Raw genomic sequence first — 27,139 nt, 5'->3', positions numbered from 1 at the left:
GCTAGTTGGGGTGGGAGGAAGGGCAAAGGCAAGGAATTTTCCCCAAATCACTCTTTTGCCCTTAAGTAAAGTCATCTTTACAGTGTGTCATTTGGGAATGTGAAGAAATGTACCTGCTTCAAACTTATGACATTTATTTTTACGAAAGTATTTAAATTTGCTGTATCAAAATTCTCTTATGTCTTGTGAAAAATATAATTCTATGGCTCATACAATTGTATTTTACTCTCCACTATGAATTATTTAGAGCATCCTCTCTTTTAACTGTATACCAAAACATCATTAGAGGTTATCTAATAGCTAGCTCATAATTTCATTCTCCCATTGAGGCTTGTGGGCCAATTTTCACCCTGTTATACTCTCTAGAATAATGAAACTAATTTGGGATCTTGCTGTGGAATTAAATGCTCATACAGATCTCACTCCCTTTGAGACCATAAACATCTGCCATAATATCTCTTATAGCCAAATAACCTTACTATAACCAGTATGACTGAGAAACTGTCAGTGGAGTAAAAGAGTTTAGGTACTGGCAGAAATGCTAAGATAAATATCATATTGCCAATGGTTTGTCATCTAAGAAATTTATGTACTAAATAACCATGCCATTATTTTTAGATCCTCCTTTATTTTGTCTAGTTGTGAGAATAAAACTGCAGCTAGGCAACCACTTAGACTATCAGAAATTTCATGTCAGTTTTGAAATGGCCATAGACTTTTTTAAGGACAATTTCTACCGATTGTTATCTTATAATGATAACTTACTTATATTGAGCACTTATTGTGTACAAGGCACTTTCCTAAATGCTTTAAATACATTATTCTACTTAATGTTCACACTGACTCTGAGGGGATTTACTATTTTAATCCCCATTTTACAAATGAGAAAACTAAGGCTAAATACACTGCCACCAGCATTGCCTGTTAATAAAAGCATATTCAGGATATAAGCCCAGGCTCTCTGGCTCCGGTTCCTGCATGTGCCCATACACTACCTCTATATAACTTTTGATGACCTTACCCTTAGGGTATGGAGCAGATAAAAAAGTAAATGCAAAGGGATTGGAGGTAGAGTTAAATCCTATAAAGAAACAAACCAAAATTAGAGCATAGAGAGGGGATAAGGTTGTGAAAGGGTAGTCAGAGAAGACTTAGTAGAGAAGCTTCAGAGGTAGAGCAATCTATGGAGCTACCTGAACATGATAGAGAAGTCATCTAGATAAGGTATTCATTCTTAGAGAAATGAGGTAACCCTCAGACAACTAGACAAATAGGGATTTTATGCAAAGAGATCAAGGAAGTGTGAGGGAAAGTAGGCATAGGCTATGAAAAAGGCTACAAAGATATGTAGTATCTTTGTCCACATTCTCCAGTCTCTCCTGCTCTCTCATCACCCATCCTTTTCTCTGAGTCTTTGAGTCTCTCTCTTCCTTTGAGACTGCCTTTCTCTCCAGGCCACTTGCTGCATCTCCTGTCACATTGTACCAGCACCCTCCTTTTCCTAGCTCTCTTGCAGTGGCGTGGTCCTCCTCATACCCTCACTTTCTTGGGCTCTATCCAGACTCTGGTACACTTTTAGAGAATATCACCCACCTCTCCTTTTATACCTTTTGACAATACCACTCTTTGCCAAATCTTGGGTAACTCCTTTTTTCATCCTTCCCCACTTGGGTCAAGCCCCTGATCGTTGCCCCATGTGTTTGTTAGCAGATAGCCTTGTTCCTGTGCTTCTCTAAGAAAATCCACACCATCATGAATGCACTTTAACTTCTCATTTCTGTTCTTAATAATTATTCTCACCACTCACCTCTACATCCTTTGATTACTCTCTGATCGATATGTCTATTTTCCCAATTAGAGTAAATCTTTTTACCTGACCTCTTAATTGCATTTACCTCCTACTCATGGCCTTTTAAATATTCTTTCTATCTTGTCTTGTGGCTCCTTCCCCCAAACATGTCCTATATTAAAAAATGTTCCTCCATTACTATTATGTTTCCCTCCCAAAACAGTTTTCATTCATTGTCTACTTTTATACCTACCACTCACTCAGTGCACTGCAATTGGACTTCTACCCTCAGCATGCTAAGCTAGCAACATGGGCAGGGTCCTCCATACACTCCCGATTGCTAACTCCAGTGGATTCGGTCATTTTCTCTTCTCTTGGCTTCTCTAATACCACTTTCTCCCGTGTCTTGGCCTACTTCTCTGATTATTCCTTCTTGGTTTTGCTAGAATGTTTCTTTTTCTGGCCTTGCCCTTTAAGTGTGGGTATGTTCCAGAGTTTTATCTTTGATCGTCTTTACGTATTACGTTCCTTTTTTGTTTTTTGGTGGGGGATGGAGTGAGGGGGTGTGAATTCATCCATTGCTATGGCTATACCATTATGTTGATGACTTCCACATTGGTGTCTTCAAACCAGACAGCTCTTGTATGTGCTGTATCAGTAAATCCAAATTACTATTCAATGCCTTGGATGTACTTCAGATGTCTGTAGCCCCCTTAACATATCTAAAACTAAGTAAAATACTTGAAATGTATCCTAGGCTTCTTCATTTTTCTTAATTTTCTCCTTCTATCTTCCCACTCATACCATCACCAACTCCATGTCATTAGGAGATGAATATTGTTTGTTCTATGAATTTAACAAGTTTTATATTTGTCTCCTACTTACTATCTCCTGTCTCTTACCTTGGTTTAGTATCTTATCCTCTCTGACCTGTCTACTACAATATTGCCTTCATTATCTCCCTCCCTCCTGCCTGACTCTTTCCAATCTGCTCCCCTCACTACTGCTAAAGTGATTTTTCTAGGATGTAAAACTGCTAGGGTTAATCCCATGCCATAAACTCTTCAATGGTTCGTTATTGCCAGTACTAAGTCCAAACTCCTTAGAAAAACATATCCTGGTACCTGGTCTGGCTTCTGCCTACTTCTCTAGCTCACATAGTGGAATACGTGAGATGGAAATATTACAGCCTGACTTTGAAGCCTATTTAAGGAATTTCTATTTTGATCTGAGATTTACTGAGAAAAAAAAGCCTTTTAAAGAAGAGATGATATATTAAAGTCTAAAAAACATCCAAGTCTATTTAATTAGAAGATGTTCTATTTAGCAAGACAATCAGGGGGAAAGAAGGGTCAAATTTGAAAAAAACATGAAGACACAAGAAGCAAGATGTGGAGTGAAAAGATAAAGGTGGATTTTCAAAATGGAATTCTGTTCTGGATATCAAAAGACACTATTGCTCCTGTACTGTATATAAAGAGAGCTGGTACCACCTCAAAAATTCCATTTCTAGAGCATTCTCAGTCACTGCTCATAACTCTGTGTAGGAAAATATAACCTCCTGTTGTTATACATTTTTTACTAGCCAAGTTATCTGCTAAAGATTTTATGTAACAAATTCTTTTCTATTGTGTCAAGATTTAGAGTTGAATTTGAGCCAGCCTAGAAAAATGTTGCAGTAACCGTTGATAGTTGTACATCAGATATTCGGGTTGCATTGTTTTAATTTTGAAATTATAATTATGTATTTTACAACTAAATTCTTCTTTATAAACCCTCTCTAGACCCTTAGGAGTATACAAAATTAATTATAAATTCTGATTAATTATTTAATACTTATAAATCACTTTAAAGATTAAAAAGAGGTACCATGATGCTAAAATTTTTACATTAGTGAAGCAAACACTGGCATTTATTGGATCCAGGTTGAAGAAGATAACAATGGTATATAAAAATACTACTCATGGGAAACATAAGTAATATTCATTGTACTATTCTTTATCCTTTTGTCATGACAAATTGTATAACATGAGATTTTAAAAAATTAAATGATAATGGTATTGTTACACCTTCCCCAAGTGTAAGGATTGGTTTTATAGAGGTTCATAAAAATTCTAAGTCTTAACTTGTGGTTTTTCATGGCTGTGCTGACTTGCCCACCTGGCCCCGAGTCACCTATTAACATAAATCCCAAGCGGATGAAGTGGGGGCATTGTCCATTCTAGCACAATACCGTTTTGTGTAAAAATCATTAACTCAGCCAGGCACAGTGGCTCATGCCTGTAATCCCAGCACTTTGGGAGGCTGAGATGGGCGGATTGCCTGAGCTCAGGAGTTCAAGATCAACCTGGGCAACATGTTGAACCTCCGTCTCTACTAAAATACAAAAAAAAAAAAGAAAAAAGAAAAATTAGCCAGGCATGGCAGCATGTGCCTGTAACCCCAGGTACTTGGGAGGCTGAAGCAGGAGAATCACTTGACTCTGGGAGGCAGAGGTTGCAGTGAGCTGGAATTGTGCCACTACACTCCAGACTGGGCAACAGAGCAAGACTCTGTCTCCAAAGAAAGAAACAAACAAAAAAAATCATTAACTGAATCCTAAGTAAAAATCAAAAGTTATTTCAATCGTCATAGTTAATGTTTCCTGTATATTCTAAACTAATGATTTGTATTTCCCTAGGACTTTTCAGCATGGCCTGGATGAGTCTACTTCAGATTCCTTAAAATCATGTTTTAAGCAACCATTATATTGGGTTTCTTGCATATCACATTTCTACCCTTCTTTACTCAGGTGAGAGCCTCTAAATGCTATACTATCTGTAATTCTATGATTCCTTTTAAAATTTAATAGAAATTTTTATCTGTGGATATAAATTAACTTATATCTTACAAAAAGAACTTACAACTTTTCACAATTGGCAGGTAAGTAAAGAGTATTATTTCTCTTTTCTTAGCTCAAGAAGCAAAGGCATAGGCCTCATAATTCTACTAGCTTATAGCTTTAGTGATGTAATGGAAAACTGTAAAGTTTTGGAATTTAGTTTTATTTTAAAATTTGTCTTTCTTGATATATGACTGGGGATTTGACAGTTCTCAAGCTAATTATCAAACATAGACATGTAACTAACTCAGAGCCTTAGGTAGAAGTTGAGAGAGAAGTAACTTTTCAAATTATGAGTAGGATCTTTCACTTTTATTATTTAATTAACAGCACTTAAAAACAAGAAAAATCATTTAAAGTATGAAATGTGCTTCCAGAGTAATCTGATGGCATTTTGTGGCATTATGTGAAATGGCAGTTTGATTTCTTGCTGAATATAACATTGGAAAGTACCTTTCCTTGGTATCTGAGAATAAAAATATCATGTACAGCTAAAGGAGACATTGTTAATCCCCATACATTCTTGATTCATCTTGGAAATACACTATCAGCTATTTTACCATCTAAGCTGACTCTGTCTCTTGAGGAACAAGATTGTCACCCATAAATAGAAGGTGTGAAAACCTCATATACGAAAGTTTCCATACACACAACAAACTTACACTGTTTGCCTAATGTGTGCCTGTTTCCATATGGGTAATGAAAAATCCAACATTAATGAGACATAGACCCCATCTTCAAGGACCTCAATGTATTGTCATTACTTCATTTACATATAAAACTTTGTCTACATTTCTGATTAATTCCTTATGATTGAGTCCTAGAAATGGAATAGTCTCAAATGCTCTGTCATCTTGTGTGTAAATATATCTTGCCATCTTGCACATAAATATATTTTATTTCATTTGGAATTAAATAGCCAACTCCTTAATACTCATTGTTGCAAAAGTAACAAATGACTGGATCTCTTACAGTGTGAGTCAAGCCAACAAGCTCTGTCATTTGATGAGTTCCTACATTTATAAACATATCTGTTCTCCATGTTATTATCACATTTGCTTTAACCTATTTTACTGCCTGCTTTTATTTTATATCTGGAACCACTGGAGTTATTTTCTTTTAGTTATAAGTCTGTAAGACTTCCACTTCCAAGCTTGCTCAGATCAACCCAGCTAGAGTCCTGGAAATCAGCATGGAAATGGGCTTATCTTTCAAACACTAATTCTTATATTAACTTCTTTCTCTTTCTATATCTACAGCAAGCAAAAATGCACATTTCTTTTCTTTCTGTTCTGTTTAGCAACCGATCCCCACTATTGTCCTAACACGAAGACTAGGACATGGAGATGACTATTCAGCTCATAGTGGAAATGAAATTTTATGCAAATTCATGAGGACAGTTTAGTAATACGTATTAAAAACTTAAAAATATTTTTGCCCTTTTATCTAACAATTCTGTTTCTAGGAATCAACTGTAAGCAATTAATCAGAGAGGTTGACAAAGTTTTATATATGAAGATATCCATCGGAGCATTATTTATAAGAGAAAAAAATGGAAATAAATATTCTACATTGTAGCATTAAACAATTTAGTATGGGATACTGGCATAATAGACTATTGTGGAGTGATTAAAAGGCTGGGTTTTGGAAAATAATTATATGGGGAAATAATTGTGGTAGATAAGTTAGGGGGAAAATTCTGGTTAGTAATTATGAAATTACCAAAGCCAACCCAGTTTTTAGAGTGATAAGTGTGTACCAGACACAGTGCTCAGCGCTTTACATACATGATCTTTTTAAAACCTCACACTAGTTCTGTAAGGTAAGTACTCAGGTGCTTCTTTTATGGAGAGCAAAGTGCTGTATAGGCAGCAATGTTCTGGAGAGAAGAAAATTGGAGGCCAGGCTCTGAACTCAGGCCTGTTCTATTCTAAAGCTTAAGCTCTTGACAACCATACCCCTGCCTTTCAAAGGAAAGAGCAGTTCAGGGTGATGTTAACAGATGTACATGAGAAATCATTCTACTGCACAAATAAGATTGTCAGTTATTAATTATGTAAGGTCTTTTTTGTGATTTAACTTTGTAGGAACTCTGACGTGCTAGTATGTAGTGTTTAGCTCTGCTATGGTCTGAACATGTCCTCCAAAATTCATTTGTTGGAAATATAATCCCCAATGCAACTGTGTTGGGTGGTGGGGTCTAATGGAAGTTATTTATATCATGTGGGTTTTTCTGTCTTAAATGGATTAATATTACCATAAAAAGGGCTTACAGGGATGGGTTCATTTTATCTTGCCCTTTTTCTGCCACGTGAGGATGCAGCAAGATCACTTCACCAGATGCTGGTGCCTTGATCTTGGACTTCCCTGCCTCCAGAACTGTGAGAAATAACTTTTTCTTCTTTGTAAATTACCCAGTCTGTGTTACTCTTTTATGGCAGCACAAAATGGACTAAGACAGTGTCAAAGGAATGATCTAGTATGCAGATTCCCCAAACTTGCTGGGCGAGAGAACTCGTTTTGCAGAGAATTAGCAATTATTGGAAGGTGGAACATCATTGGGAAGTGTTGAACTATGCTATACTATCATATTTAGAGCGCAAAAAAAGTACATATAGAAAAATAAATATTGAAAGGATGTATAGTGGTGGGTTTATAGTTTTTATCTGTGGGTGGTAGGATTGCAACCAATTTTAATTTTCATCTACATAGTTGTCTATATTTTCCAATTTTTTTATAGTGATTATAATTTAATTTTATTAATTATGAATACTTTTTTTTTTGAGATGGAGTTTCACTCTGTCACCCAGGCTGGAGTCCAATGGCACGATCTTGGATCACTGCAACCTCTGCCTCCCAGGTTCAAGTGATTCTCCTGCCTCAGCCTCCCAAGTAGCTGGGATTACAGGCATGTGCCACCACGCCCGGCTAATTTTTTGTATTTTCAGTAGAGACCGAGTTTCACCATGTTGGCCAGGCTGGTCTTGAACTCCTGACCTCAAGTGATCCACCCACCTTGGCCTCCCAAAGTGCTGGGATTACAGGCATGATCCACTGCGCCCAACCTGTGAATACATTTTTTTTAAAAGCAAAAAGAAAATCTGTTTTCTTTGATTTCTCTTTAATTCACATGGCTTAACCTGTAACCTCTATACAGATGATTTCCAGTTCTACATCTATAGCTCTGAGTGATTACCTATACCCCAACGGTGTATGTCCAGCTGTTCTTATTTCTTGAACACCCGCTTTCTTTCAATGCCATGTCTTCAGATGATCCTTCTTTCCCCTCTTCCCTTGTCCTTCATGCAGGGAGTCTTTTCTATTAGGAGTAACAGTATTGCTACATGCTTCCAAAATAGAATCTTGATTATGATTTCCATGCTGAGCCTTTTCTTCCTCTAGTCCTAGTTTATTATTGTGTTCAGTTCATTCTTCTTCCAAACTTCTCTTAGAATCACCCTTGTCTCTCCACCCCCTTATAACAACCTTAGTCCATTTTACTATTATTTAACATGTTTAAAAGACTGTTTTCATTATGTCTCTCTCTCATTCAGAAACCTGTAGTAGCTTCTGCTTCACCCACACTGTCACTCCTGGCTTGCTTGTTGGAGAGTTTTCTGGCTTATTTCCTGGAGAGTTTTCTCTGCTCCAGTTAAGTCAGTCTCCTCTTGTGTCTTTAAGACTTAGTTATTCCATATTTTTGATATTTAATTTGTTGCTTATTCTCAGCTTCAGGCCTTTGTTTATGCAGTTTCCTTTCTTGGAATACCTTTGGTTCTCTCCTTTGTCTTTCTAAATTCTCCATGCAAGGTATAGTAGGAGGACTCTCACTGATATCCCACCTGCCCATCAGGTGTCATATTTTCAACTAAGTCCATATAATCTGCCTAGAAAGATGTGATCCATGTGATTTGTAATCCAGTGTGCTCAGAGCACTGTACAATCAGAGGAACCCAGGGCAGCAATAAAAGCACTTTTAAAATAACTAAAGTTATTGATTTGCATTTATCAGACATTACAATGGGGATTCCTAGACCACCATTATATGAACTTAAAAATCTCACCTTTCCATTAATTTCCCTCATCTGTATCAGCTGTCTGTGTGAGTCTTTCACCCCAAAATTATCCTTCAAAACTCTATTCTTCACTTTAGCAACTAAAATGAACTGTTCAAGGAAATACGGGAGTTGGATGATGACAAACAAAAAATGTATTAGGCCTATCTTTTGGTAAAGGGGAAGGCTGAGAGGAGAGGTGACTGAAATAGTTAATGTCATGAAGGAAGTTAGTAAGTTATTCATCTATTTGCTTACTTATTTGTACCTGCACATTGTTTCAGAAAGAATTTAAGTCAGCATTTAGCAATATTAAATAAACTAAGATAATTAATTAAAAGTGGGTGAGAAGGAAAGAAACAAAAAGGACATGAAATTCAGAATACAAATAGAGTTTAAAATGTAGTATGGACCATAAATTTGTCTATAATCTTACTAGAGAAAAATATGAAATGGATAAAAACACAATTTTTCATGTTCTCCTAGAACCCTGGGAATAGAGTTTAGAAGAGTTTATTTTAGGGAAAATAAATATATTTTCAAAGCAGTGAGTAAAATGTACTATATTCATTGTCCATAGCAGTGGTATAGGCTAACAATGTGAGTTGATTTAGAAAGGATAATCAGTTTCATACTAGATTAAACTAAGACATGTGGAAAATGTATTAATCTCAAGGTTAATACAGATACCATATTGTGCATTCATAGAAATGTTCAAGAAAGAATGCTGTCCTAGTCAATTATAATATGTTGCATTATAATGTCTTTTATCATTTTGTAAACTTTCCTCTTCATGTGGTTTAAAAAAGTATTTTCAGGTCTTCCTTAGCTAAGCAGGTCATAACTGTACACTGAGTCCAAGAAGTATAATCAGTGTGAGTAAACAGTCCATTCATTTTAACTACTAATTTTCTTTTATGGTGACAACATGATGCTTTGATTCATGGCCAGTCCATTTTGAGCTGTATATATTTCTTTCCACTGGGCTTTTTGTTTCTACTATGCTTCTATTCAATGTAATCCTGTTTCGTATTTATCTATATATTTTCCGCCCTAAACATATTAAGCTATCTTTGGTTTCATTATATTCATATTACATGCTATGTGGGTCTTTCCTTTTATTTAGTTTAGCAAGATGTGTTTAATCATTCCTTCAGTAAATGCATTCAAAAAATGTTCTCCATGTAAGGCATTGTGCTAGGTGTCAATGGTGAAGGAAGAGGCAGGCAATGACATTTGAGACAAAGTCCCTTTCCTCATATTATCACATGTTGGTGAATAAATCAATTGTATTTGCCTACTTGACCACAGTATGTGATACCATTGTCTACTCCCTCCAACTTGAGATATTCTCTTGATTTCCTCCTGAGATATTTACCCACTTTTGTCTTCTTTCTTTCCTGTTGCTGCTTTTCTGTTTCCTTTGCAGGTTCCTCTGCTTTAACCTGGCAATTAAATATCGAACGTTGTTAGTATTCTATACTATAACCTTTTTTCTTAGATGATGTTATCATTTCTATTATTTCTTGCACTCCTTGTGTGTCCCCAAATCCATATCATTAATTTTAATCTCTCCTAAGATGACAGATCCATAATATATGGGTACCAACCATACATGACTACCTTCTTGAAATTTACACCTGGAAATCATAAAGACATCTCAAACTCACCATGACCAAAACTGGACTTAGGATGTTCCCCTCGAAACAGATCCTCTTCTACTATTCCCTATCTCAGCTAATGGTACATCCATCCAATTGTAGAAGCCAGAGACTTAGACTTAGGAGGCAATTGGACACCTTTTTTATCTCCTACATACCAAATCCATTACTAAGTCTCATTAATTTTAACTTCTAATATCTACTCTCCATAGTACCAGTTTCACCTTAGTCCCAACTACCATCATCTCTCTCTTAACTACTCCAGTGACCACTAGCATTCTTCCTGTGTATATGTTGCCTTCCGTTTCTAATATTCTCCAACTGTAGCAAGAGTTTTCTCAAATCCAAATCTATTTTCAAAACTCACATTTTATCATGGCATACTTATGGCTTACCTTCCATGAATTTACCATTATCCTTAAGTATGTATAAAAAACTAGCATAGCGTATAATATCTACATAGATGTGACTCTTACCCACTTCTCAACCCTCTTCTGATACCCGCTACTCTGTGAATTCTGCTTTCCACACATTTGCCCCTTTACATTTTCTTTCTATTCCATGTTCCTTTCTGCCACAGGATCTTTGCACGTGCTTTTCCCTTTCACTAAAATGTCTTTCTCCTTCACATTGGTAATGCCAGCTTATCTTCATCTCTCAGCCCAAATGTGACTTCTGCAGGGAAGCCTTTTATCAACCCCGAAGACTAGTTAACTTCATTTTTACTACAACTTCTAATAGCATTTTTACTTTTTTTTCAATGAGTTTTTTAAATTGTTATTTTATCTTTATTTGTATGATCTCTTAAACTATATATGTATCCTCCACTAAATTCTGTAAGAATAAGGAATTTCTGCTTTTTGCTTACTGTTATGTCTCCATGGTTTAGCATATACAAGTTAAACAATAAATATTAGTTGAATGAATGAATAAAAAATTCTAACTAGTATTGTGCCCCCTAAGTGCTATATTAAAGTATTGTATTGCATAAATGCTATAATAAATGGTAGGGACATTTGATCTGTGTGGTAAGGCCCAGGCAGGGGAAGCACTGTCTTAATGAGGAGGTGACTTCTAGTATCCTTAGGAGAGAACATCTAGGGAGGAGTACAAAAAGAGTTTTGGTCTCCCAACTGCTGCTGAAAAACTGCTCTGCAGGACTGAGGAAAAGAGCTTAGAGATCTTGTCCTCTGATGAGGTGCCAAGCGTTGACATAGCACCAATAGCTAGCGGAGAAGTAATGAGAGATTTAAACACCAGAGATCTTAAATGGCTGTTCCAGAGTGTGGATGGACAAGCAGTATGAAAAGATTTTCAGAGGGAAGTCAGTGTCTATGGAACAGTTATTTTAAAAAGTGAAAATGTCAACCGAACTAAGTATTTAGCATATGGACCTAGATATCTTAAGGTGTATATCTTTTCTATCATGGTTTAAATATATTACATGATTATATTACATAATTCAGAATATAGAAATGAAGCCAGCAATGTGATAATAGGAAACAGCTATAGGTTTTCACATTGGTTTGCATACTTGTTTAGTTCTGTGATTTTGGAAAGTTAGCCTAGGCGTGCTTCAGTTCAGTTTCCCCATATATGAAACAGTTTATATTTTGGTGAGGATGTTGAGACATAAATACAAAACAATCTTATTAATCTTCTTGAAGACAGCATGCAATCCTATGGTCTATTTCCTCCATCTTGAAACATCTTCTTCCCTTGACTTCTGAGATATTCTCATGGGAGGGTCATGAAGACTCCATGAGGTCAAGTGCCTCAGTGGCATTCATCACGTGAATACTAAACTATCATTCATAGCTGCTGTTAGTAAAGGGCTATATATTTCAGAGAGTGGCAAGTTTTATCAATTATCTAAACGTGTTGAAAGGACTTACTTCAAGTATGATAAAGTGGAAGAAATATTGAACCTCTTTCTCACTGGGTCAGGAATGTGATGCTAGGGGAGACTTTTTCTGAACTTCCCTTAACAGATCAATATCTGATAGACAGGAGCCAATAATAGTCAATGGCTCCAGGGAGGTAACTTCTGCTCCTCAAAAGGATGGTTGAGTTATTCAGTGTTGTCCAATGTCTTGGTGATTCAGGTGCTAGATTAGTATTGCTTGGAGGGAGCCCAAAACTGATGGCTAGAATATAATTTCAGTTGTACACCAGGGAGTGTAGATACAACCAACCTTGAAAAAAATGATACTCTTTAAAAATGTCAATCCACATTAGTGGACAAAGTTCTTTTAAAAATCAAGGCAAATTCTGTATATAAATATGCAGGTGAACTCTATCTGATTTCTAGTTATTAAATCATCTTTAAATATAAATATCATAGAGACTTGGCTATACCCATTATAGAGATTAAAATATATACAGATATTTTCAGTGCTATAACTGTGTATAGTTTACACACTTTTGGTTAAAGTGAAGAGGAAAATATTTTGGGTTCCTCTCAACTTTTTTTCTCAGGCACTAAAATTATCTTCCTGGAGAAAGATGACACAATTGCTTTAAATATTTGTCTTTACTTCTTTTCCCAGAAGAGTTTGAAGGATACATTATGGAAAACCAAGAGTAGTACAACAGTAATATGGGGACTTCCTTTCTCCTTTTGTTTCCCCACATTAGGGCTTTCATCCTCAGTTTCTCTTTAGTTATCCCCTTGCCTTTGTTCTCTGAATCATGTAACTTATGGTCTCTGGTATAAACTTGGCCCAGTAACCCATGCCAAGAATCATCTGGTTGAAATCAATTTCTAGATACCTTGAATAACATGGCTTCAATTTGGGAATAAGGTTTGAGACCACAAACTTGATTTTGGGTCAAAAATGTCGTATTGTCAGTCAGGAGGTTGAATAAAGCCAGACATTCTCAAAGCTGGAAAATATAACATAGGCACCAAATATCAATCAGGTTGAATGGGAGAAAACATGGAGTAATGGAATGAGCATAGGTTTTGAAGTCAGAGAGATCTGGATTCAAAGTTCAGCAGACACGCTTATTAGCTTGGACTAGTTTCTCAATACTCCTGAAACAAGAATTAAGTGAGAGGAACACTAAGTGCCCTCATACATGCCCTATTTTGGATTTCTCCAAGCAGCAAACCCTGAGACAAGGATTCAAATGAATGTAGTTTATTTTCTTAGTGGAAGAAACACTGGAAGGGGAGTGGGGAGACAAAGAGAGAAAGAGAGCAAATAAAAATTTGTGTAATCAGCCAGGTGCAGTGTCTCCCACCTGTGATCCCAGCACTTTGGGAGGCCGAAGTGGGCCGATCACAAGGTCAAGAGATCGAGACCATCCTGGCCAACATGGTGAAACCCCATCTCTACTAAAAATACAAAAATTAGCTGGGTATGGTGGTGCATGCCTATAGTCCCAGCTACTCAGAAGGCTGAGGCAGGAGAATCGCTTGAACCCGGGAGGTGGGGGTTGCAGTGAGCTGAGATCATGCCACTGCACTCCATCCTGGCAACAGAGTGAGACTCCATCTCAAAAAAAAAAAAAAAAAATTGTGTAATCAAGCTAACTACCATAGGAGTGACCAGAACTTAAACTTAAACCTCTGGGGGGAAATTCTGAGAACCAGTATAAAATACATGTTTCAGAGTTATCCCAACAAAGGAGCAAGGATGCTGAGGTATTTATACCCCAACTCTTCTCAGTTATTGGTTGAGGGTCACTCTGATAGTGTTAATTCCTGCCACTTGCAGCCTGTCTTGCTGAAAAGTACAAGAAATCCAGGCTCTAACGGAGGTGAGCCAGGCCAGTGTGAACTGATAAATAAGGACAAGAGGATATGGGGTGATATAATTTGGCTCTGTGTCCCCACCCAAATCTCATCTTGAATTGTAATCCCCACATGTCAAGGGAGGGACCTGGTGAGAGGTGATTGGATCATGGTGGCAGTTTCCCTGACGCTGTTCTCGTGGTAGTGAGTTCTCACAAGATCTGATGGTTTAAAAGTGTTTGGCAGTTCTCCCCCTCCTCTCTCTCTCCTGCTGCCATGTAAGATGTACCTTGCTTTCCCTTCGCCTTTTGCCATGATTTTAAGTTTCCTGAGGCCTCCCCAGCCATGGGAACTGTGAGTCAATTAAACCTCTTTATAAATTACCCAGTCTCAGGTAGTTCTTTAGAGCAGTGTGAAAACGGACTAATACATGGGATCATTGACAATGTCTTCTATGGCCCTACCCTTTATACCACTGAGATCTACTTATTCCCTATGTTAGGTTCCCTGAATTCTATCATTGATTCTTCAGGTTCATTGCTGGTTACAATTTATTTATGTATTTAAGCTTGATGACAATGGACTTAGTAGGACAGGATACAGTACCCCCTGCTGCAGATATTTCTGAATCTGCAAGTGATATTTATTATTAGATTCTTCTACCACCTATTCCATCTTCCCCTCATCATTGGCCATCATCTCTGCTGATTTACGTTATTTGCCCAGTGGGGTCACTGAGACCTTTATCCTTGAGGTGCTGAACTCCTGGTTACCATTCCCTTATCAGACTTGGTTACTGAAGTCTTCTGAATGTGATAGTTGTCAGTCATGAAAGCATTGAGAGATGCCCTGGTGAATCTCTAGAGTTACAGATACTCCTCCCTGCTCCCCTTATGCAGTAGCAAGCCCAGCTCCTCATGATAAATAGGGTTAATCACCCCGACCAGCGTAGTAATTCCTTTCTTTGCCTGATAGACTGCTGGCATGGGGAGCCAAAAATGACCAGATGGCAGCTATAACTTTAGGTTTAGTGGGATCCTAAATGGTCCCCTTGTAGAGGTGTGTATACCCCATCCCACCCCACCATGGAAACCAGAACCTCTGCTCCTCCAGAGCTTATAGTTATTGGGATAGGAGGCACAAATTTGTCAAGTGGATTATCAGAATCTTTGGTGGGAGGGGCTGCTCCTACTTTCACCCCTTGTCTCTCAGACCTATGTAGTTTGTCTGTTGAGGACACAGTGCCATATAATGGCTGTTGGCTAAAAGTAAGTATCAAGTCTTGAGGGACAGTGTTCTAGCACCACTGAATGTCATTCCCAAGCTATGAATTTTGGAGTCCATTCCAATTTTCTGCTAGTCTTGCAGCTTCTGCATGATATATAAACGGTAGGAACAATGTACCCCATGGTCATGTGGCCTGAGCAATAAGGCTACTCATATCCTAGTCTGAACCTACTGCAGAGCCTTCTCTTGGCCTGAGCCTTACCTCACATCAAGTTGGAAATTAGGACAGTATGACTGATACAGCTAAGATTTTGTTTAAACATTCTATTGCAGCATGAGTACATACCAAAAACTTGAAGAAAGTTTGGGAAATAATTGATGAATTTTCATAAACATACCTGAATGTAGCTAAGATTTTTCACAATGATTTTATAAAAATAGTTTGATAGTTTCATAAACCAGTAATGCTTGGACCCCATTACTACTTGGAATTTAAAAATTCTTTAGGCCAGTTTGTGCCCCAGAAATACAGCACTTATTGGAGTATCAGCTGAGTACAACCCCGTCATAAATTCATCCTGTCTCCTAATACAAGATTTATGAGTTCTATGGGATTTATAACATTTTCCCCTCTTTGTATTATGGTGGAATTCAACATGTACATATTTGATACATACATACGTGTGTGTGTGTGTGTGTGTGTGTGTGTGTGTATAAAATTTCCCTTTCTGTCATTTTTTGTAAGGCTAATCTCACTTTCACAGCTCCACCAGCTCAAAGGCTGAGGGAACATATGCTTCTCCATATGCCCAACACAGATTCCTCAATGCATTTATTACTCAGAGCTTGGTGATTGAAGAATGTTTGTACTATTTTATTTTTCCTCATAGTGAGTCATTCTACTGTACATTTAAAAATCTGTGATAAGTTGAAAGATCCAAGAATTGAGGTACATGTCAACAAACAGCTTTCCATCTGGTAAATGAGAGATTTTATTTATAACCAGGTATTCAGATACAGTGGTATAAAGTGACATTCAAATGATTTTATTCCATGACTGAAGGGCTAAGGAAAACACTAACCATGTCCAATCCATTCACCACACTGCAACCAGATCAGGAAACTCCTCTGCCTTAAACTTTCCAATGGGCCTAAAATCCACACCTTGGGATATTAAGGCCCTCCACAATCTAGCTCTCGGCTCCTCCTTCAGACTAGCTCTCAAAGATTCCCTTTCCTTTCTACACTCCAGCCAAATGGGATCTTTCAGTTCATTAAACGCCTTAAGTTAGCACTCAACTCAAGCATAATATACAGGTAGGAAATGTTCAAAACCCAAATCAATGTTAATATACAACTTACTACCAAGTAGCATTTTTCATCCATTGAACCCCAAAGGAGCATCTAGAAGTCAGTGTTTAGGGTTTGGGATGGAACTAGGGACAGCCATTGTGAGGATCTATTTTAGATTTTTAGTCCAAAGGCTCAGCTAGTGAATTCTTCCTTTGGCACCACATTGGGAACTACTGCAGAAGTCAGACCCAGACTAATCTGCAAAATAATTCAGAACTCCTGGGATGTTCAGAACTGATAGACTTGATTCCTCTGGCCCTTGAGTTTGGTAACACCCTTCTTCTCTCTTTACCACTCACCCAAGGAGGGAGGTTTCCTAGCTAACAGTGCCCCACCAATTGCCTAAGGAGTTATTCCAATTTGAGACATGTTATCAGAGTTTTACATGGGAAACCTGAGTTGGCCCAAAGTTTAAGCACAAGCTGATGGATTTTGTGTATCATACGGTTATGAGATGTTCCAAACACCATTCCAAGCCAAGGGGGAGGTGATCCGGGACTTTTTCATTTTGTGTCTTTGAATCTTCTCACTTTTGTTTCAGCCAGCCTTTTGGCAACGCGTCCTCATCATTTTTTTTTCTATAAGTTTGCCTACTCATTTATGAGCAGAAAAATCAATCAGTTAACATTTAGAAAGCCTTTAAATGTGCTTAGTTCACTAGTAGAAGCTTTGGGATATAAAGCAAGTGTCTTCACAAAGTTTGAATCTGGGTGAATTGAACAGATAAAACTTTAGTTGATGAAATAATAAAGCTAAAATGTGTAAGCTTGCCACTGTGAAGATAAATTTCTAGTGAAGACTTCACTGGGATAGTGAATTTTTTGTGGCAAATCAAAGGAAGAGTAGGATTAAGATAAAGATAAAAGGTTATAGGGAGTTTATTGCATGGATGGTATCTTAGCTCTGGCTGCTATAACAAATATACCATAGACTGGGTGGCTTAACACACATTTATTTCTCATGGTTCTGGACGCTGAAAGTCTAAGATGAGATACAGCACAGTTGCATACTAGTGAAGGCCTTCTTCCAGGTTTCCCATAGTGAACTTCTTGTATCCTCATGCAGAAAGAGGTCAGGCTAACTCTGTAGCCTCTTTTAGAAGGACTGTAATCCCATTCATGGGGTCTCCACTTTCATGAACCCAGTCATCTCCCAAAGCCCCCATCACCGGATACATTGGGATTAGGGTTTCAACATATGAATTTTGAGGAGGGGGAGCACAAACATTTAGCCCATTGTGGGTGCAGCCAAGGTGGACCTGCGCAAAGGCAGAGGCAGGAAAGAGGATGCTAACTGGTCCTAACCCTACTGCCTGTGCTTCAGAAAGCACTGCCTACATGCATCAAGCCTTACCATGCATGCAACAGAATCTCCTGGAGAAAGATTGTCGAAACACAGATTTCTGCCCTATCCCCTGCTCCCTGCCCCCACTCCCCACCCCAGAATTTTTGATGAGATGAGGCTGGAGAATTAGGATTTTAAACAAGTTCTCAAGTGATGTTGATGCTGCTTGTTTGGGGCCCAAGCTTTGAAAACCACTGGTCTAGACTGTGTTGATAACTGGATGGCTTAAAACACAGTAAATTGCATCTGCTAATGATAATGCTGCCAATTGCCTCTCTCAGTGATATCCTTTGCTCTGAATTACTTTCCACCTTGAAGCATATGATGCTCCCATTCTCACCTCTAGATTGCTCAGTCCACCTTCCCTTCCCCATGCCGCCCTATTCCCATGTCCTTAAGGCTGTCACCAGATTGAGTTTAGCTATTTCCTGCCTTTTTTGTTGTTGTTCTCCTTGTAAGTTGATTTCCCATTTTTTGACTGTTAGCCAATCTAAATTTTAGATTTCTAGATTTTAGAAGGGAAAAGTAAATAATGTTATCAGTTCCTTTGCTCTCCTGCTGATTCACTGATAAATGAAAGTGGTGATGTGAGAGACCTGATTTCTATTTTCTGTTCAACACTGATGATAATTTTTCAAGCAGAAGCATATCTGCCTTGGAATTCTTTCCCTTTGATGAAATGATTACGCAAGTAGGTAACAGTGTAACAGCAGTAGTTCTGATAATTGAATGTTGATGTAAGGCTTTACATATTAAATAATTAGATTATGGTTGATCCTTGACAGAAGCTTTGAATTTTTTTCATCTGTAATCACAGTATAGAGCACAGTATATAGCAAATTACAAACTAGCGAAACCCATCAGAACTTCTCTCAATTAATAATGAAAGGAGTTAATAGCACATAGTAGGCATTCATATATTAGGTGAATAAACAAATGAATGCATTCCAAAAAATGCATAAATAGTTTTTCTTCCCTCCAGGAAACAAAAACAGACATAGTTCCATGAAATATAGGCATGGGTATTTTGTATCAGTTTTAAATTTGGCAGGGTACCAAATGTTAATTTGCTTTTAGCTAGTTGAGATTAAATGTAATTCCTTCCCCAGGCAACCCTAAAGTAAGTAAGCATGAAAGCATTTTCAGAGTAATCTGGGAGGAATTGACATTTAAAGGAGCTAGCATTACATCTGTACTTTAAGGCTATTAATTTCATAGATAAATTAACTTCATTACTCTATCTTTATCTTGCATTTTGAAAGGACTCCATCAACTGGAGGACTGAAAGCTGAGGGTCAATTGAAACTGCTCTTATCCCAGCCAGGTTGTAACTGGAACTTGCTTCTGGAAACCCTTCTGCATCATGATGGACTTTTACTGAAAATCTTGCTGAAGAGCTCAAGTGAGTATGAGTAGTTATAAGAATGTCCTCGAAAAACCTAGTCATTACTCGAGTTGAATAACAGTTTTTTTCCTAGGCAAACATTAGAAGAAGGATGTAAACCAGTGGCATGTATCAACATTCAGTTGGGTTAGCAGCAAACAAAAGCATTAAATCGCTTTACCAACCTATTTGAAAGAATTTATTTCAAGGACTCTGAATGAGAGAAAACTATATTTTTATATGACACTGTTCTATCACAATTACCATTATATAGAAATGTATCAATATGCAGGGTTTGAAATGCCTAAAAAAACTGTAGGAATGCAGTTATGTTTCCAAAGCACAATCTGAATTAGACCTAGAGAGAGAGAGAGAGAAAGAGTATTAGATTAACACTGGGAATTTCAGTGTATCATGAAGAGTGCTTGTGCAACTTACAAACAAGCAAGCTGTGGCCTACAGCTATATCCGTTGGAGCATAGAGTAGTAATCACCAGAAAATTCTGAATGGAAATTGAGGAGTAATATAAGACTGTGCTTCTCTTAATTAGTTTCTTTTTTTCCCCTGTAAATGCTTTTTAAGAAAATGGTAAGTAATGTTATGTCAGTATAATATTACATCTCATTGTAGTCCCACTTCATCTAGGAAGAGCTTTTCACCATTTTCTCATACTCCTGTGCGTCTCTCCTATTCCGTACCACAAGTGAAGCCTGATTACTTTATCAATTACTAGTTTCATTGTAGGTTTCCCAAATCAAAATCTTTCTTCTCTAATTCCCTATCACCTGCAGGACCCAAGTCTCTTCACCATTCAAATACGATCCAGAATAGTTTTCTAACCTTTTCCCCACTATTTCCTTGCACACACCACCCACTTACTCCTGTAACAGTTGTTGTCCCCAAAGCCCCAAGCATGCGTTCACTCCACACCTTGGCTCACCTGTCTTTCCTACTTAAAGACCTGCCATAAACTACTTAGCTTCCACCAGTCTGCAAAGACCAGCTGATGTTTCAGAGCTTTGAATGCTCCATCTTACACTGATCTCTTCCTCCCCTGAACTTCATACTGAACTTTCATCTTGGCTACTTTATTTGCCCTTAGCATGCACTGCCTTGTATTTTTATTGTGTTTATATATGAATGAGGCTAATGTCATTAGGCCCTACCAGCCTGTTAGTATACAAATGAGGTTCATAGCCTTTCCTTGTGTAAATAGCTCCAGTCATTTCTGGTAATTTTTGTTATCTCGCATCTGCTCAGGACCTGTGCCCCGTATTCTCTCCCATCCATCTTGATGTTTGGTTCCCAAAAGGCACTTAGGAGCAGTGTCTCTTGTAAGAATATTGCTTCTCTCCTGGTGCTCTCCAAACTCTAAAGCCATGTGGTGCCAAAGGTCATCACAACTCCTCAGGCCTCACTGTATTCCAAGCAGAAAGGCAAAGCTTGCTCCCTCCCAAGCCCAGAATCTGATTTTGTTTCCTTAGCTCCCAAGCTGTACTGTTTGGAACTCAAATCTCACAAAGTTTATCCGAAAACAATTTATTTAGCTTCAGGCTTAACCACTCTCCTAAAGAGAAAACTCACACTAGGGAATCTACTTCCTCAAGTAACCAACATTTGCTGTTCACTTATTAGTTATCAGGCACTATGCTAAGCATTTTGTATGTGTTATCTAATTTGATTCTCTCTATAATCTTATAAAAGATATACTATTGTTACTCTCATGTTAAACATAAGGACATTGGCATTGAAGATAATTATTACTTACCCACTGATACACATATCTGATAAATACTGAGTAGATCTAGATTTTGTACCCAGCCAGAGCTTTCGGTCCCCTGCTCTTCCAATACAAATACTCATGCAAATTAAACCCTGAAGCCAAATAGTGTAGTATTGGGAAGAATTGTTCTGTCCACTCTCAGGTTGGATCAACCAGGACATCTTGGTACACATGCATTTAACTTGCCTTTCCAGCTAGGTAGGCAAGGCTGTACTGTAGATTTTTATATTCCTCCTTAAGCTGGCACAGTGCTTTTTACATAAACAGTCCAGTAAACAGTGTTTGGCCAATCAGTGATCAATTAGAACAGAAAACATGGCACTTCCCTTAAACTTTATAGTCTAAGTGCTTGTCAGACAAAGCAGCTACGTGCAAAGGATAATATCTAACAAAGCTGAGAGTTACTCTCATGTAATCTTTGAAACTCACAGGCATGGTCCTGTAAGAGAAATGGTCTCCTACTGATAGAGTTATGGAGAATAGATTGTAAAATCAATTGAGATAAACCTTTTGACTATGTTGAGATAGCCACTAACTGCAGGAAGTACAATTATAGTTATGAATATTTAACCATGTTCTCTTACAAATGAATCCTACAATTACTTATCAAAAATAATTATGTCCATCTTCTGGTATGTATAACATGATGTTGTTTTAAAGAAACGTGGAGTTATCAAAGGTATCACATTGTACTACTTTTAGTTCTGGTTCTTATGGAGTACAGCAGTGTATTTACCCAACCTGCTCAAAAACCCATCATTTTAAACAAAGACTATTAGACTACATGACTGCTGTCGTATTGTCTTGTACTGAATTTTACTAGCTACTTCAAATACCATAAGGATAAAGTGACTAAATTTACTAATCAATTGATTGACCTAGTTCTTAATCTCCAATAGAACTCTTGTCACTTTAAATTAGAAACCATATACTCATGGAATCTTGTTAATTATACTAATATAGAAATTATTATGCACACAAAAATTAATTTGTAATATTTTAAAAGATATTTTATTATTTGATTAAAAGTCTCATGATATTTCAGAGTACCATTTTGTAATTTAGAAGCTTGATTATTTTAGGAAATATTAGCAAAGCAAAATCTTAGAGTAAAATACTCCAAATTATATATTTCAAGCAACATAATTGTCAGCTTTTTATGGGGGAGTTTTTAAAATAAATAGTGTGTTTTTCACTTCTTAAGCTAATAAGCAACTTCGGCAAAGTCTTAGGATACAAAATCAGTGTGTAAAAATTGCTAGTATTTCTATACACCAACAGTCAAGCCAAGAGCCAAATCAAGAATGCTTCCATTCACAACTGCCACAAAATGAATAAAATATCTAGGAATACAGCTAATAATGGAAGTGAAGGACCTTTACAAGAAGAACTACAAACCACTGCTCAATGAAATCAGATGTGACACAGACAAATGGAAAAACATTTCGTGCTCATAGAAAGGAAGAATCAATATCATGAAAATGGACACACTGCCCAAATAAATTTATAGATACAATGCTATTCCCATTAAGGTACCACTGACATTCTTCACAGAGCTAGAAAAAAACTATTTTAATTCATATGGAACCAAAAAAAGAGCCTGGGTAGCCAAGGCAATCCTAAGCAAAAAGAACAAAGCTGGAGGCATCATGCTACCAGACATCAAACTATACTACAGGGCTATAGTAACTAAAACAGCATGGTACTGGTATAAGAACAGACATGCAAACCAATGGAACAGAACAGAGAACCCAGAAATAAGACTGCACACCTACAACTATCTGAACTTTGACAAACCTGATACAAGCAATGGAGAAAGGATTCTCTATTTAACAAATGGTTCTGGGAGAACTGGCTAGCCATATGCAGAAAATTGAAACTAGACCCCTTCCTTACACTATATACAGAAATCAACTTAAAATAGATTAAAGACTTAAATGTAAAACCCAAAACCATAAAAACCCTAGAAGAAAACCTAGGCAATACCATTCAGGACATAGGTATGGGCAGAGAGGTCATGATGAAGATGCCAAAGGCAATTGCAACAAGAGCAAAAATTGACACATGGAGTATAATTAAACTAAAGAGCTTCTGCACAGTGAAAGAAGCTATCAACAGACTAAACAGACAACCTACAGAATGGGAAAAAATTTTGCAAACTATGCATTGGACAAAGGACTAATATCCAGCATCTATAATGAACTTAAACAAATTTACAATGAAAAAACAACTAACCAGATTAACAAGTGGGCAAAGGACATGAACAGACACTTCTCAAAAGAAGATATACATGCAGCCAACAGTTATATGAAAAAAATGCTCAACATCATTGATCATTAGAGAAATGCGAATCAAAACCACAATGAGATACTATCTCACACCAGTCAGAATGGCTATCGTTAAAAAGTCAGAAAATAACAGATGCTAGAAAGGTTGTGGAGAAAAAGGAGCAATTTTACACTGTTGGTGGAAGCATAAATTAGTTCAACCATTGTTAGGTACAGAGTTTTTCTTGATAAACAACTGCTATGGTTTGAATGTCTCCTTCAAAACTCATGTTGAAATTTAATTGCCATTGTAACAGTGTTGAGAGGTGGAACCATTAAGAGTTGATAGGGCTTGAGGACTCTGCCTTCATGAATGAATTAATACCATTATCATGGGAATGGTTTAGTCATTGCTCAAGGGGATTCCTAATAAAAAGGATGAGTTCAGCCCACTTCCCTGTATCTTGTACACTGGCTTCTGCCTTCCACCCTTTCACCATGAGATGACCCTCATTAGATGCTGGCGCCATGCTCTTGGACTTCCCAGCCTCCAAAACTGTGAACCAAATAAACCTGTGTTCTTGTTAAATTACCCAGTCTGTGGTATTGTGTTATAGCAATAGAAAATGCACTGAGACAATAACCACATACTATAAAGATGAAAGCATATGGGATTCATCTCATTGTGAAAGTGATGTCTGTAGCCTTTTGTTTTGTGCTGTGGAAATTATTTCTCAGAATTTATATGTGTTTCAAAAGAATTGACAGAGCCTATAGGAAATGGCTCTCTTGTAATCTGAGATGCAACTTCACTGAGCATCAGAAAATAACAAAATTAAATAAGTGAATGGTAAGGATTTATAATATATGCCTCATAGGCTGCAAACTTTTAGGAAGTGGAATTATGTCTTTGCCATGTAAAATAATCCTCTCTGTGTAAAATATGTAGCATTTTGAAGGAATGATTACATTGCTAAACTTAATAAAAGTAAACTGATTTCACATGGTAGGTGACTTTTAACACTGAGTACAGTTCAGTTGGCAGGAGAAGGTAATGTTTGTTGGTTTTAAGTTAGGTCATTTTAAATCTGCAGGGAAGAAAGTCTCAACTACAAATTATCACAGAAGATTTTAAAATTGTGAGACACTATTTTGAATTATTGACTTTTAACACCCAAGGCAATTGTTCTGGTAATTATCTTGCTGAGGCCACAAGGTCTTACAGGTTTCTTACATGTGTCATCAAAGGAACAAATATTTGGCAATTTCCCAATTGTTAGCAGGTAACCTTTCCTGCTAGTGACATTTGAATGAAGTGTGACTAACATTCTTTCCTTTGCCTATTGCCCCAAGAATAACTGCCAGTAAAACTTCTTGACTTCTGATAATATTAATTTGTAATATAGCAACAACAGCAAGCTAGTAAATGCATACTATTAACATGTTCCAGACATCGTTTCTAAGTAGTTTAAATGTGTTTACTTATTGAAACCTCATAACAGCTCTGTGTGGTATGATTGTCATTTCCCTTTTAGAGATGAGGAAACGGAAACAAAGAGAAATCCAAGTTGCACAACTAGTAAGTGGCAAAGAAGGATTTGATCTAGGCAGCTGGCTTTCAAATTCTGTTTCCATTCACCACAGTACATGGCATCCATGCAGCACCACAGAACATTTACCAAATATCAATATTGCACAATTCATGGGAACTATCAGAAACCTCAGTAGTAGATAATTTTCATAGTACCTTTTGTACTTTTTAACCTCATGACAAAGTGCCTAAAGTTAACGAAGAAAAAGATCTAGAGAAAATTCTGGCTAAACGGCTACTACCACTAGCAAGTAACTGTTGCCTTAAATAATGAATCAACTCAAAATTATCTTACCATATAGTTAATATTTTCTTGGTCTTTCAGGTAATATTTGGCATTTTTGGCAGCAGATTGGTGTTTTGTTGTGTATGGTGTGTGTGTGTGTGTGTGTGTGTGTGTTTGCTGTTATCATTTTTTTTTTTAGTTCTTTATTATTAGAAATGGGGTCTTGCTATGTTGCCCAGGCTGGTCTCAAACTCCTGGCCTCAAGCAGTCCTCCCACCTTAGCTTCCCAAAGTGCTGGGATTACAGATGCCCAGCCATGTGTTTTGTTTTATAAGTGTCACCAAAGTGCAATTTAATAATTGCCTTGAAGGAGGTGACCTAAAATAATCCATTGTTAGCCCACCTAACCATGATGTCATAGCTGCTTTTGCTAGTAATGATGTCTGCACTACAGGACTCTGACTTGTTCAATCTTTTTTTTTTTTTTTTTGTCACTTTCTTTACTAAGAACAATAGACCCATATTTGTGTGTCACCATATGGCATCCTATCCCAAGATCCTATCTAAGAATGCTAATGAACTAGTTTACAGGTATCAGTGGGCTCCATAAAATTATTGGTCCCAGAAAGAGTTACCATTTAGGTTCTTTTGAGACTTCATGAGGGTGAGGTGGGGGTGGTGATTCTAGGGGAGGTGGTGGGATATGGATTATGTAAAATAAGGCTTCTTGTCTTTAAAGTGCAAACATATTACCTGGGGATCTGGTTAAAACTGCAGATTCTGATTCAGTAGGTCATGGGTGGGGCCTGAGATTATGTGTTTCTCTAACAAACTCCCAGGTGATGCTGCTCCTGCTGCTGCTGGTTCCTGGGCAACTTTCTTAGTAGCAGGATACCAAACAAGGCATCTGCTGCTATAGAAGGCAAAAGAATCTGAGTATGTGGCTTGTCCTCGTAACATATTATAGGCCTATAAAAAGACAATTTACTTAAGAATTATTACAAACCGTTTTACCAGGACATTCATAGTGGTCAGCAAGCATAATCTTATTCACATACAGAACTGATTATGTTACCCACTTGCTAAAAACTGATAGCGGCTACCCAATGCTTTTAGAGTAAGAACCCTAATCCTTGCAACACCAACAATCCCCTGCATGCTCTAGATGTGGCCAACTTGTGCAGCTCATCTCATCCTACTCACCCCCAGCATAGTATGCTCCAACACAGAGTCATGCATTCTCTGGTTTAAGTTGTGCATCACAGATTTGTATATTTATAATAGCAATCTCCCTGCAGAAGTCACTTGAAGAAAGGGGCAGCTGCTCTAACACCAGTGACTTTTCAATTGTCCCATATGCCAAGTTCTTTCCTGCCACAGAGTCTTTGAAATGTTGTTTTTATTTATTTATTTCTTCTACCTAGACCCTTTCTTGTCTCCATTTACCTGGCATCTGTGAGTCACCTTTTAGCATAAATGTTATTTCCTGGGAAGTCATCCCTGATTATCCTGGCTGGGTGAGGTCCCGCTTTACTTCTTTTTGTTACAATTTTAAGTGAAATGTTAATTGACATAATTGGTATTTAATGTCTATATCAGCCACTATGAGTTTTAGGAAGTCAGGGATAGCTCATCATTTTATCCCCCGTGCCTGGCCTGGTTCATGACACTGTAGAATGGTAATGACAGCATAGAACATGCTTTAAAAAAGTATTTGTTGTTCGGGCACGGTAGCCGGTAGCTCAAGCCTGTAATTCCAGCACTTTGGGAGGCCAAGACGGGCAGATTACGAGGTCAGGAGATCGAGACCATCCTGGCTAACACGGTGAAACCCTGTC

The 27,139-nt window shown here is 37.5% G+C and overlaps 1 protein-coding gene across 8 annotated transcripts in view; it reads left to right on the top strand.

The window, feature by feature from the left end:
* Positions 1-27,139, top strand: part of KIAA0825 — a 473,908-nt gene that overhangs the window by 154,567 nt on the left and 292,202 nt on the right. For all 8 annotated transcript variants that reach the window (XM_078004985.1, XM_015140426.3, XM_078004982.1 and 5 more), the window contains 2 exons: positions 4,470-4,580; positions 19,312-19,451. In XM_078004985.1, the coding sequence (XP_077861111.1) occupies positions 4,470-4,580; positions 19,312-19,451 (251 nt within the window). The remainder of the gene's footprint in view (positions 1-4,469; positions 4,581-19,311; positions 19,452-27,139) is intronic.

Source organism: Macaca mulatta, chromosome 6 (assembly GCF_049350105.2).
Source record: "Macaca mulatta isolate MMU2019108-1 chromosome 6, T2T-MMU8v2.0, whole genome shotgun sequence".
Taxonomy (NCBI): domain Eukaryota; kingdom Metazoa; phylum Chordata; class Mammalia; order Primates; family Cercopithecidae; genus Macaca; species Macaca mulatta.
Note: the sequence above shows the minus strand (reverse complement) of the source record. Positions and strands in the feature narration are given on the sequence as shown.